Consider the following 14,734-nt stretch of genomic DNA (forward strand, 5'->3'; position numbering starts at 1 on the left):
CCAGTTTTTATTATATTACTATTTATTAATTTATTTTTATATTATTTATAAATTTATTGTTTTATTAATTGGTTATTAAACCCCAATGTTTTATTTTTTGTTTATTTATAATTTTTTCTTCGGCTTTGTCCCTTATTTATCAGGGGTCACCACAGTGGAATGAACCTTTGCTTTAAAATTATTATTATTATTATTATTATTATTATTATTATTATTATTATTATTATTATTATTATTATTATTATTATTTACTGGTGTTATTTAAAAATAATGATAATAACTGTTGTAGTTGTTATTATTGTTATTATAATTGTTGTTTTATGATAAATAATTAGAATAAATGTTTTTCTTTGTTATTTGTCTTTCTGTGAAATATTAAACATTCTAGTGTAATTTGAACAAAATTTACTAAATTAAATAATAATAATAATAATAATAATAATAATAATAATAATAATAATAATAATAATGAAGTATACCAGAGTTATTGATCTTTCTTCGGCACCGTGGTGTTGCCAAAATACCTGCCAAGCATATGTACTTTGAAATCCTAGCAATACTGTAGTCAAATGCGATCAGATTTAATTTAGCATGGGCCCTCAGTGTGTCATGTCGTCATGCAGGCTCACCGTGGGTCTAATCACTCGTGATCTGTTATGACTGAGAAAAGTCTGACCTCTGACACAGGTAACTAAAGACTGGAAGAGATGGTGTCTGCTGGAGAATGATGAACATCTGTCTTGTGTCAGGACTGCACTGCTGCTTTCTCCACCATTAATCATCCGCTTCAGGACAGGCTTATCGAGTCTCCCTCCATGTACATTTACTTAGAAAAAACACACCTGACCCTGAGCAAGGGCATTTTTGATTAATTGGCTGATTGGCTGAAGGTAATTTAATTTGAACGTGTCCCTCAGCAGCTCTGAAAGGACGAAGAGTAGAAACTCTGGAAACTGAAGGTCAAACTTATGGTCCTGCAACAGGCTTCACTCCTAAAAATAAAGCTTCTTTATTGTCCTTTCAGGAAAAACCTTTAGTTTATGAAAATGTTCTTCACACTATCAAACACATTATGATTTGAAGATTGTTTTTCTAAGGTTTTTTGGGAACCAAAAAAAAAAAAGTCTTCCACAGACAGTATATCACAGTGAAAAGCCTTTTTTTTTCCCTGGCACCATTATAAACAAGCTATTTTTCAAATCTTGATTGCATTTGAGGTGCACTGTAATGTGTTCATGTTTTGTTTGTAAAAAAAAAATCATGTTATTTTTCCAACACAATCTCACGGCAATTCATTAATTTTTGATTTAGTGGCTAATTAGCATGATTTTGTACGATCCAATTCGTACAATTTGGCACGATTTGCTCATTCCCCCAATGACGGTTAGGTTTAGGGGTGGGGTTAGGTGCCACGCCTCCTTTTTAAAATTGTACAAGTTCATACGACTGAACTCGTACAAATTTACCTTTCTACACGGCTGTTTCCATTCTCTTACAAGACATACTGTTGAATTGCTGGTTGTATGAAGCCCCTCCCTAAGACATCTGCAATGGGTTCTGATTGGGTTATGTAAATGTTAGAGTTTGTGATGTCACTAACCCAGGAAGAAGCTCATTGTAGTCATTTTTTTATCAGAAAAAATCTGCACTATGCGCTTATTGTTTCCTGGTTCTTATGTAAATCCTGTGAGTGTAAAATCCTAGTGAAAAAAGGCCAATCTGAACAAAACATTCTCATGTTACTTATAAGATCCATTGAATGCACACCCCAAATGCATTTGATTGGCCACAACATTTCCTAGTGAGATTACAGTAGTTTTTCCCAATATGTAAAACAAGTTTAACATCTCATCTCTTCACTGCTCATCATCAAGAAGCCAAATTTGGGAAAGACGGACTGTAAATTTATTCAGTACCCCAAAAGAGGCATATCTCTTTACAGTATTTCTTAATTGCTTGGACATTTTTTTTAAACAGCCTTAACATTCTCTAAACTGTGACAGAAAATGACAAAACAGTTTGCTGGAACTTCAGAACTTTATTCTATGTCTGCAAAATTTAGTTACTCACCCCAAACATTTCATTCATGCTTCAAAACCTAGTTATCATGTCAGTAATTTGGCCAAGGCCACTAAAACTTAAAGTGAGCCACACTGCTCAAAATGATTAGTTGTATTTTCCGAGGAAACATAACTATATTACGTTTTGTCAGTTTAGTAGCTATTTTGAACGAGTTTGTACGAGTTCAGTCAACCAAAAATGTACGATTTTAAAACCCAACTGTCATTAGGAGATAAGCAAATCATACTAAATTGTACGATTGAGATCGTACAAATTCATACAAATTAGCTACTAAATCTTACTACTTGCTGTGAGATTGTGTTGGTAGTACATAGAAAAAATATGAACATTTGTATTTATACAGTACATTTATTTTTGTACAAATGCATTACATGTATAGTGCAATATTGCTTGTCCAGTTACTCTATTGTATATTTCATATTTCTTATGTTACCACTCTTGTTTATCAGGCCAGAGATGGTGATTGAAAATTGTTTGATAATTGAATAAATGGTTTTGAGTGTAATGACTTACATGATAAATAATGATTGAGAAGTTGTGAAGAGTTTGACAGTTTAAATGAGAATTGACTCATCAGTTTTGATCAACAAGCCATGTGCAATTAGTTTTTGCCAAACTACAGACACTTGTTCTTACTGTTTGCACACATGTGCCAAAGCATTTGCAATTTGCTTAAATCAATAAGAAATTCCACTCTGATGTGAAAAAGTAGCTAATTGGTCAGAGATCTGAACTTATTGTTGTGAAAAATAAGACTTTTATTCAAGAATTGAGCCAAAGCAATTGAGAAAAACTGTATCTTTTGGTAGCTTAACACATATATTGTGAAATTTGGGTATTTCACAATATACATTCAATTATATGAATTGAAACGTTACATATGTTTGTGATGATACAACAACCATATGTTTAAGTTTGAGTACACATGTGTTTATTTTGCACATATGCATTTCAGAGTACATTATGCTATATGAGTGTCAGAGACATGAGCCGAGAGCAGAGTTCATTATTATGCATGAACCTTCCAAATAAGGTCAAATCTGAGCTTTCCATTCTAGGGCTAATTCCTTGGGTTCTAAATGAGCTTGTAAAGCCGTTTATAGAATTTTATTGCACTTACCTAAACCACACACCTTATGCAGATGTCAGAGAACAGCTTAAACATAGAGTATCAACATAGAGTATAAATCATAATCAAGGACTGATTTAGTTTCGTGTGCAGAATTATGTGTTTTCCCTGAGGGAACGTGCAGTGTTTGTGCTCTTCAGGTAATCTTTAACTGAGAAGTTTTTTAGTGTTTGGTCTCTTCACCTTGAGAGGTGGAATGTGGCAGAAACAAGCAGAGGGTGGTCATTGTTATTGTGTTAGGCTGATTACTAGTTTAAAATCTGCTGTGGGATGCAGACTGCGGCTCAATAGACGAGATTACTTATCATGCGGCTGTGCTGGCACTGCCATCTTTGACTTTCTTTCTAAACTGTCAATAAATAAACTATTGATAGAGAACGTTAGCTATCATCAAATGTGCTAAAAGCAAAAGTGTCTCATTTCGGCCATGAAGGGCTCAGCTTTGTGGGTAATTGTGGAATGTTCCTGTAGAGTTCTCGGCATCTCGACTGCAGCAGGTAGGACTGCATCTTTGTTATTCTTTTGTAGGCCTCTGATTTTTCAAGATAAAAATATAGGTAACACTTTACAATGAGGTTGTGTTAGTTTACTAACATGAACAAACAATGAACGATTATTACAGTTATTTAAGTTAGTTAACGTTAGTGAGTGAAAATACAGTTCATTATTAATTCATATTAACTCACAGTGCATTGCTTAATGTCAACAAGCATGACTTTGAATGTTATTAATGCATTAGTAAATGTTGAACTATGATTAATAAATGCTGTACAAGTATTGTTCATTATTAGTTCATGTTAGTAAATACATTAACTAATGAAACCTTATTGTAAAGTGTGACCAAAATATATTCTATTAGTTGTAAAGAACATATATTAGCATTAGCCATTGTATTATTTTGCCATGGAACTATTGTTTTGAAATCTGTAATGTGCATTTTGTGCTCATTACCAACATGACCTGATTTAAACCGGAAAATTGGCATTTTTTTTTCCACCAGTGTGTGCTAATCCGCCATAGAGAGTAAATGAATGTTTAAGGATTTTTTTTTTCATTGAGTAACAATGAAGTACAGATGACCGATATTCCTCTGTCAAGACCAAGATTGCATTGCTAGATGTTTCTGCAATCGTTATTACAGTTTAAATAAATAATAATGGGTTTTATTTTCTGAAAAAAATATGTATGAGACTATGTAAAGTTTTTTATTATACATTGTTGTACATTTCCTACTAATAATAAAAATGTAAATGTTAATCTAATTTCTAAGCATTACTTCCTAACTAGTGTTGTTAATTACACTGCAAAACCCTACAGTCAACTTTGTCAAATGAAATGAGTGTAGTTAACTCAAAAGTTAATTTGAAAAGAGTTTTGAACTCAGTGTTAAAGGTAATGACTTAATTAAATACCGCGTTACTTCTGCTTAAATGGAGTAAGTTCACAGTACTCATATAGATTAGTTTTTAACTCAAATGGTTTGAAGCAATTGGTTTCCTCAAATGGTTTGAGTTGCCTTAACTTATTGGATTTTACAGTACTCAGTTTGTTTGAGTTCTCTTCATTTATTAGGTTTTACTGTGCTCAAATTGTTTCATTTACTCAAATGTATTAAGTTTGCAGCACTCATTACGATTAGATTTTAAACTTAAATTGTTTGCCGCAATGATTTGAGTTACCTTAACTTATTGTGTTTCACAGTGTAGTACTATTAAACATTTTAATAATACATTAAAAATCAAATGTTTTGTATTTAATTTACAAATCTGAAATAAATGCTTAATTTATGGCTATGATCCCCCACCCCATTTTGCCAGGTTAAAAATCCTTTTTATTTAGTTAGCATCGCACAGTAAACTGGACAGCAGTGGCGTGCATGGGGCAAATCTGACATCTAGTGGTTACTAACAAAGTTGCAAGCATTTTTATGCATAATATTTTATGTCATATCTGGAACTAAATTATTTTTTAATTAATACTTAACAGTATTACATAATTAATACTTTACAGTTGTACATTAAAAAACATAATAAAAACATAATGGGGATAATATAGAAACTTTATTTATCCACAAAGGGCAACAACAATTTTATAAACACATTTAAAAATGCATAAAAAACAATCTGTGTAATGTAAACATGGAAATATGTGAATAAAGTAAATGAGGTGTGCAAAGTATGGGATTCACACATGCTTTTCCATTTATGCTTTTGAATTGGATTATGGGATTTCTTCTCTTATGTTTGATGTTGAAAATTTAACATTGGAGTGTAACAAATGTCTAGGGACAGACAGAATCTGCGGACATTTTTTGGTATTTCTGCGGATAATTTTGTAAAAAAATCTACAGATTTATTTTAGAAGTATCATAACTAAAAACTTAATATATGAAATAAAAAATAATACCTTTTAAACTTTTATTTAATGTTTACAATGCAAATCTATTAGATTTACTTATTTGGGAAACCAAGCAAGTCTCTTATATAATATAGCGACTAAAAGACATATTACGTTACAAGCTGTCTTGTAAATAAATCATATGAACATTTTGATATTACTATTAATATATCACAATAATATTAGTAAAAGCGACGCAGTGGCACAGTAGGTAGTGCTGTCACCTCACAACAAGAAGGTCACTGGTTCGAGCCTTGGCTGGGTCAGTTGGCATTTCTGTGTGGAGTTTGCACTTGGTTTTCTCCAGGTGCTCCGGTTTCCCCCACAGTCCAAAGAAATCCAGTACAGGTGAATTGGGTAGGCTATGTTTCCCAGAGATGGGTTGCAGCTGGAAGGGCATCCGCTGCGTAAAATATGTGCTGGATAAGTTGGCAGTTCATTCCGCTGTGGCGACCCCAGGTTAATAAAGGGACTAAGCCGAAAAGAAAATGAATGAATGAATATTAGTGAAATAATAAAAAACTGAATAAATATAAATTTACCCACATTTACACAAGTAAATACACAGACTCAATGATGGGCTAAAAATCTATGGAAATCTGTGGATTTCTGCGTGTGAAAATTCCTTGTGGGCCTACAAATGTTTCATAAGAGAAGTTCTAATGGTTTTGTAATAGTTTTAATAGTTAAAATGGAAATTATGTTTGTTTTAATAGAAACTGTTTTGGTCCTGTGGGTCTCCATTGATAATTTGGTGACCTAAAATCAATAAATCCATAAGGAAAAAGTCCAAAACACATACACACACAAAATACGGGTTTTAATGGTCATAATATTGAGGATTTGTGATAAATTTTAATATTGTTTGTGGTGGAAACCTTTAGAACTTTCTGTGATGATTTCCATTGTTGTTTTCAGCAGAGTTATAGACTTTTTTTTTAATGATACATTGTCTGAGTTGGTCAACTGTGCAAGAAACCCCCAAAAAAACTACCAAGTGATTTTTCTGTTATGTTAAGGATTTATTTCACAATGATGACCAGAATACTCTTTTAATCTCTTCTGATTATGACTCCTGCAGGTTGAGGTTACAGTAACATGAGTCCTGTGTGTTTGTGTTGTTAGTTTTGTGTGCAGTGGGTATAGAGACTCAGAGTCAGGGAGAGTTCACCAGTTTGGCCGTTTATCTCCTGTGAGTATCAAAACCAGCACCAACTTTATTCATATATAGACAGTTCTTTGAGAATTGTCTTCATGTATGGTCTGTTTTCATTTATTCTTCAATGAGAAAATAAGTGAATTTTACAAATACTGATGTCTAAATTAAAGGGAATGTATTCTTTTTTCTTTATATCATTTAACATTATGCGTTGTATTTTTATTATAATAATGATAATGAATAGCTTTGTAGTTTTGTAAGCTTATGGCTGTGGAGTGTTGTGTGTCCAGGCTTTTTTACAACTTAATTGCATATTATGTACACACACATTTTTGTATTCAGTCAGTGGTGTCGACTTTGGCTAGAGCTGAGTGTTTTTGACGCCGGTCATATGGTAGTTTGTTCTGAGACATAATTCAGAAATGATAAACGTGATACCATACCACAGTCTGCCCAAACAGATTTATTAGTACAATGGCAATGTCCTCAAGGAGCTGAACACAACTGCTACACAAACAAACAGAGGACAGATCATCGTCCTCAGGAACATGAAGGCCACTGTCTCTGCATTTCTAACTATAGCTGGCAGTACAGTAGCACCTCATGGGAATTACTCACAGATGGAGGCAAACAGGCCTCTTGTCCCTGAGGATCTGCTCTTTCTGGGCTCACGGCCAGACCAGAGAGGTTCTGCATGAACAACAGAGAGAGATTTCCATGGGGATTAAACATAAAGTGGTTGTTCACATGCATGAACTCCAGAATACCATAAACATCCCGAAATCTATGATCAAATAACTGCTAAATGGTAATGAACCTATACTAAACCTATGGATAAAAGAAATAAGAAAGAACAGGTTAATCAAGTTAACATAAAGTTTATTGTATAGTGAATCACGTTTTTAGTGTGAAAACGTGTAAGACTGTACTTTATTGTATCTTTTAGGAACTATTTTGCATTGTTGTCAAGACCTAGACAGAATACAGAGTCAGAAAATGGTCAAACCGAAAGTTTATTAATAAGTATGGATTTATAGTTAGCGAAGATACAGAAGATGCAGATAATCAAACACAAAAATCTGGCAAACAGCTTCACAAAAGGGCAAGTCTATGTAGAGGGGGAAATCAGATGAAAAGAGCTACAGGCGAGTAATGCGTGTGTGCCCGCGCTGATTGGGACAGGAAACACCTGAGACAGAGAGCAGACAGGATAGAGGAGCCCAGATCAAACCTGGCCCATGACAATTGAGGCCAGTAATAATAATAATAATAATAATAATAATAATAATAATAAATACAAAATAGTGTGTATGTATGTTTCCCAGTGAGGGGTTGCGGCTGGAAGGGCATCCGCTGCGAAAAAACGTGCTTGATAAGTTGGCGGTTCATTACGCTGTGGTGACCCCAGATGGGACTAAGCCAAAAAGAAAATGAATGAAGGAATGAATGAATACAAAATAAAAATAAATTAACAACAAAACAAGTGAATTTGAAAAAATAACTGGACTTTTTTATACTATTGTCTAGCTTAAAAGTTGAGTATTTTATAAACCACTGCGATGCTTTTGTTTTTTTCCCCTACAGACTGTCCTCGTTGGTGATTATGATTTTTGAAGTTGCCTATTTCATTGACGCTCTGTTGGCTACGTGTCTTCCGTGGGTTTGAACCAATTGTACAGGAATCATTTGCAGATACAGTGTGATCTGCATTATAGTAAATGCATTTTTGCTTGCAGTTGTCCACCAACTTGGAAGATGTTCATTCTTTGGAAGAAGATGGCCAAAGTTGGAGGTTTTCAAAAATTCCTGTACTACACAATGATGTCTGTGATGTGTTTCCTGCATCCGGTGCTTGTATGGCATGCTGTGATTCCAGGTGCCTTACTTCATTGTGTAAAAAAATCTATTGAAATATATTCCTAAATTTATGGATTGATACTTTAGTTTTAAATATAATAATAATATTAAATTATATATATTCACCAAATAATTAAGCTTTACTGTAAATTAAACCATTTAAATATGTAAATATATGCTGAAAGGGAACTCTGACAATGTTTAGTAATTCCCATATAGATTAATTTTGACTGCTGGGGATTTTAATATATATTATTAAATAATTCGTTTTTGAGTCCAAGAGCATGTAAAAACCACCCACATTCACACACAACTTTAAAACATTAAGAAAATCATTATATTAGAATGATTTCTGAAGGATCACGTGACACTGAAGACCAGAGCAATGGTGCAGAAAATTATGCATATTCTTTACATATTCAAATTCATTCACATACACTGACAAAAGTGAAACTACTGTGTCTTTCATTCAAAGTACATTTATATTGGGTAAAGTGAAAAATTATGGTTTCTGATTATAACCTGTTTTACTCAATTTGCCTTAAAGCCAAAAACTAACTCCCTATAGTAAATTTAAAAACATTCAAATAATATTTTTTACTTTAAAACATGTGACCACATGAAAAAAAGCTACTGTTTATGTCCTTTCAGTTGTTATGTATTTATACATTTATAATGTGAGTTTTGTTGACATATTATAGTCATACGGAAAGCACCAGCAGAAAGTTTACTTCATTATTGAAAATAAAATAACAATAGCAAGAGCATAGAATAACATTATATGTATTTATTATATTTTAGTCCATTGTACAACTTTACTTGGAATCAATTAATTAATCGTCTATAAAAAACAATATTTTACCTTTTTTAATGTAGCAGACACTTATTTTTAAGCTGACATAATATTACATTACAATGACTGCTATAATACTACTGCTATTAGTTTTTCTTGCATTGTTCTTAAATTAAATAAATGTGGTCTTCATGAAGCGCATTAATGTTTTCAAACTTTTGACTGGTGGTTTACAAGTTAAAATGAACTAAGAAACATTTGCTTTTTTCTTTACAGGGATTATGCTTGTTGTGACTGGGTTCTTTAACTTCATACTGAGCAAAAAGAAGAAGTCGGATGTGCCTAAAGAGTCCAGAGTATCGTATGGTGACCCGGCTCTGTCTTCTGTCTGTGTCACGAATAGAGGAGACACTGAACACACGTTCTCTTTCTTTAACGCCATCTCCGGCAAAAGAGCATCTTTTATTCCTAGCAACAGCCGAACGCATGACTCCACAGACTGGGATCAGTCAATGAAGAATGGTCAACACAAGAAAAGACACACGGACAGAAGGAATGTGCACTTCGTTGAGAGCCTCAGAAGCAATGATACTGAAATGGAAGAATACCATGAGGTGGAATCAGAGGAGACCACGTCAGATAAAGCACCAATGATTACACTGTAAATGTGAGTGATGTGGCATCATGTGCTGGTGAAAAATTAATACATTAATACCTCTTCATCATAAGCAAATGTTTTTATGTACTGAGATATAGTCATGAGTAAAGAAATTTAATTAACATGCATTACACTTATAGAATTTGAAACAAAGAAACAAATACAAAATCACTTTCACAAGGGGTTTAAACACAGTTGTGTGGCAACAGTGTGTTAATATAGCCAGCCTCTAATGGTAAAAATGAATTAATTTTATTATTTATAATCACACTATATAAAAAAACCCTGAAGAAACACTTTGATTGACATTTTTCCTTTGTACATGTCTTCCGAGGGAAAACCCTGAGTGAGAAGCAGCCGTCCGCCATTAGAGTTTCCACCTGCTGAAGATAATGTCAGCGACTAAGAGGATTACAAATGTTGAGTTTTAGGATGCACAAATGAACACTGTAATCTCCATAGACTTCCTTCTTCTGAGATACTGGCTGCGTCTGAAACCGCCTACTACTCAGTAGGCACTGCATTTGAATTAAAACGTACTACTCAGCCGTTAGAAAAGTATGTTCTATACAGTATGAATGTGAGAAGTATGAATCGAACTCGGACGTACTACATTCGCCATTTTGTCATGGTCACGTGACCTACCTGCGTCAGCTGCTTTACTTCTGTCCCATTCATGAAATCTCTCATGGGGCATCATGCGATAGCGCAGGGTGCATGGGATGCGCACTTCAGAATCTCGCCGGAAGTAGTAAGTCATCCGGGTACTTCTCGCATAATGATTTTCGAATTCAAGAATTGGGACATACTACTCGGCTCACATACTGTTTTTAGTGTACTATATTGTATGGAAGTATGTGGTTTCGACGCAGCCACTGACACATAGGCGTTTGTAGCTCCGCCCTCCTTTGAAAAGAGCACAATCTAATTTGAATTTAAAGTGACAGTCACCAAATAGCACAACTTGGATTAAAGTCTAATGCCGAGTTCAGATGGCATGATTTTAGCCCCGATTTTGACTCGCTGAGAGGTTTTGAGAAGTCGTCGTCAAATGCCTGAAATCACAGGCAATTCGGTGCAAGTTCACGCGAGTAACAATCACAGTGTGAAGTATCAAAGAGGTGATCTGAGAGAATCGCAGATGAGCCACCATGCTAAATGACTCATTTCTGGACCTGTCGGTGATTCAAATCATGCCGTGTGAAATGTGTTCTGATTGAAAATAACATTGGTGATTACCTACAGCCAATGAGAGAGCAGTATCCACTATAGGGTATAGAGGCCAGAGAGAGGTTGGGGGAGAAGTTAAAAGGGCTCCTTTTCTGTCTGTTTGGACCCAAGAAATGGAGGAAAAACTAGTGGAAATTTGGCAGGAACACCTGTGTCTGTTTGAGGTTTCATCTGAGCAATAACACAACCGAGTCAAAAAAGAAAAAAGTTTAAGAGAAATTGCTAATTCCCTTCAAAACCCAAATGAGCAAAATAAGTACATTTTCTACCCCACTAAAGGCTTCTTTCTCATTATGCAGTTAATATATTTCAGTTGGCATTTCTGTGTGGAGTTTGTATGTTCTCCCAGTGTTCGCGTGGGTTTCCTCCGGGTGCTTTGTTTTCCCCCACTAGTCCAAAAACAGGCGCTATAGGTGAATTGAGTGAGCTAAATTGGCTGTAGTGTATGTGTGTGAATGCGAGAGTGTATGTGTGTTTCCCAGTGATGGGTTGCAGCTGGAAGGGCATCCTCTGCATAAAACATATGCTGGATAAGTTGGCGGTTCATTCCGCTGTGGCAACCCCTGATTAATAAAGAGACTAAGCCGAAAAGAAAATAAATAAATGAATATTGAAACTGTAGAAAATGTTAAATAATAGCATCTTTTCGAAATAATTTGATTTTTTTGTAAATTATTTGTTTATAAACTGCACTTCACAACTGCACATAGTCATTTAAATATAGTACACACACATAGGCCTAAATGACAGTTCAAATCCATATGTTTTTGAGCAACATCCATTTTAAGGCAGTGTTTAAACCACAAACCTTTTAGTACATCATACTTGAGACAGACTGAAAACAAATATATGCTTATAATCTTTAACATCTTTCTTTTAAAAGAGTGAGCTGCAGAAAAAAAACATTTAAACACTGTCATCCGAAGAGCTGCTTTTTATTCCAGTGTGTAACCTTAAGCCTGCATCCAGTCTCTATACGTCAATACAATTAAGAGATTCCATTCATCATTTACTGACCCAGACGAGAGGGTTTTAGGCCTAAAGACTGAACAACAACCCCCAGGCATTAGTCCTCTCCATTAACCTGTATGGATGACTTCATCATCTTCAGTACTTGAGTAATATACGATATGCTGCATTCATGTGTATTGTACTTCACATACTTTATGACAAACAAAGGACAATTGCACACTAAATAAATGATTTGCATGTTGTGTTGTGGATCTTACAATGTTTATCGAATAGCTGCAGCGGTTTACTGCCATTTGCTAATGGAGAGTCACAAAGCAGAAATGGCACTGTTGAAAAGAACTGGAGTGAAAAATCTATGAGCATCAATGGGTCAGGCAATGATTCTTGCTACACCAATAAAAAGAATTAGGCTATGGACTCAAATGAAGCTAGGAAATCATCAAATACAAATCCATTTTTTTTTTACTTGATCTTCCCTCATAATCCCTTATAAGAACTCAAAATGATGTTCAAATGACGTTGGCCTTTTACTCTTAAATGATGTAATTAAACAAAATAGCTTTTCATTAGAATTCACAAAGATTTATTTAATGCTGTTTTAAATAGATGTTTGGGATGAAGTCACTACTAGAATGATTCATGAATCATTCCAATAGCAGAAGTACAGTTTTATTAGTGCTTCTGTGGAAAGATTTGTTTGTTAGTCTAGAGTTATTTCATTTTGATGTTTCGCTTTATTTGATGTTATTATCTTTTCTAAATTTAAGCCATGTTCAAATTAAATGTGAGATTTGTTTGCTTCCAATGGGATAAATGGACCTTGCAACCAGAAATGATGCTCACACAGACAATTTGTGCACTTTTTTTGGGAAATACTTACAAATTTCTGAATAAAAATTGTATGTTGACTATAGAGAGAAGAAACAAAAAAGTTGTTTGTGTGTGTTTGTTGTACAGCATAGATATTTACATTAGATGTCGCCTATGCTAATGTTGTCTATTGGAAGGAATGCGTCAATAGAGCTGCCATTTTAGTACAGGGTAGTGCTCCTTTAAAATGAATAAGGGACCAAGGTGCTGTGTCGGACTGGCCATCCAGAGCCATATACACATATATACGTATATCTATAATTCCTAGTGGTCAGTATGCAAATGTTTTTTTAAATTAGGAAAATTCTAATTTTACATCACTTTTCTGCATTGATGGATAAGTGAGCGCATGGGCATTGCCGACAAAAAGCATGTGCTTGTGTGCATGCAAATATATTATCCTCTTCCCTACCTAGCGATTCGTTTGTGAATTAATCTCTGTTATAAATGACTTGTTCACTTAGCCGACAATAATACAAGTTTCTAGCACCGCAGCATCTTGTTGTCATATTTCCTTTACATTGTTTGCTGATTTTTTTTATTTTGTGCAAGTTGGTGCTACTTTTCCTTATGGTTAGTGAAGTAAGAGACTGTATTATTGTAAATAACGTTACCTGTTTAGCAGTTCGTAACATACAAAAAACAAAATCTTACCTATGAAATTTTATGGCTTTGTACTTTGTTTTCTTTGTTTGCTTGTTATTAGACCAGTACACATCGCTAAAGTCCAGCATCTTCACATTGGCTTTAGTCTTGATTAACTACAGTTGAATGACATTTGTCCTGGGAGTACTGTACAAACGTGGCAGCGCTATTGACACATACTCAGGGTCCATATGCAATATCTAGTGTATATAACTATGGTTGTACAAGTAAGGAAAAGAATATGTGCTTTCTAGAGATAATTTCAAAATCATTGTTGTAAAATAACAGAAGAATAGTTTGCTTTTTGTTCTTCCTTTAAATTGATTTATGCTTGGTCAATGTCTTTGTGAAATAAAAAAAATCTTTTATTTGCTGTTTTAGTAAAATAATGTAAGCAAAATGATCAGGCAAAGCGATATGAAATTGTAAAACCAGCCTGGAACTAATTGCACATCTAATAGCCACATTGATCAGCCAATCAGAATCTTTACACAAAAAATATATCTTATTATGTATTAAAGTTAAGTTTTTGAATAGCTACTCAAAAAAATGGTGGGTCAAGAACAGTAGCCTATAATATTTAATTAACGTTTAAAAGTACATTTTAATTTAAATGTTGACGTTTTATATTGTTTTTTCTTTAAATACTCTTAATAATAGGAATTAATCTGCCTCAGTTTTGAACTCTGCAGAGCTGTAGCTGCTTTATTGGGCCTACTATGCTACTGTATTACTGGTGATTTTGGTCACATGATTCTCCCACAGTCGATTGGTGCACTTTTTTTGGGAAATAAAACATATACAAGGAAAATTTGTATGCTGATTTGAGAGAGAAGAAAAACAAAAAAGGTGTATGTGCGTGCGTGTGTTTGTGTACAGAATAGGGGAAAGTATAAAAGATTTTTTTTTTAATCTTTAAAAAGATTCATGCTTGGTCAATGT

The 14,734-nt window shown here is 34.1% G+C and overlaps 1 protein-coding gene across 1 annotated transcript; it reads left to right on the forward strand.

Moving 5' to 3' along the window:
• Positions 1-3,517: 3,517 nt before the first annotated feature.
• Positions 3,518-11,541, forward strand: tmem72 (transmembrane protein 72). Its single transcript, XM_056471062.1, has 5 exons — positions 3,518-3,708; positions 6,734-6,800; positions 8,352-8,423; positions 8,504-8,643; positions 9,694-11,541. The coding sequence occupies exons 1-5, from the start codon at positions 3,639-3,641 to the stop codon at positions 10,080-10,082; spliced, it is 738 nt and encodes a 245-aa protein (XP_056327037.1). The 5' UTR covers positions 3,518-3,638; the 3' UTR covers positions 10,083-11,541.
• Positions 11,542-14,734: the final 3,193 nt, after the last annotated feature.

Source organism: Danio aesculapii, chromosome 13 (genome assembly GCF_903798145.1).
Source record: "Danio aesculapii chromosome 13, fDanAes4.1, whole genome shotgun sequence".
NCBI lineage: Eukaryota > Metazoa > Chordata > Actinopteri > Cypriniformes > Danionidae > Danio > Danio aesculapii.

What these genes read in the sequence shown, in the direction of transcription:
- tmem72 (XM_056471062.1), top strand. Translation starts at nt 3,639, where the DNA reads ATGAAGGGCTCAGCTTTGTGGGTAATTGTGGAATGTTCCTGTAGAGTT. An exon ending in CGGCATCTCGACTGCAGCAG is followed by an intron (nt 3,709 to 6,733) that starts GTAGGACTGCAT and finishes TTGTGTTGTTAG; the next exon opens with TTTTGTGTGCAGTGGGTATA. An exon ending in ATGGCATGCTGTGATTCCAG is followed by an intron (nt 8,644 to 9,693) that starts GTGCCTTACTTC and finishes TTTTCTTTACAG; the next exon opens with GGATTATGCTTGTTGTGACT.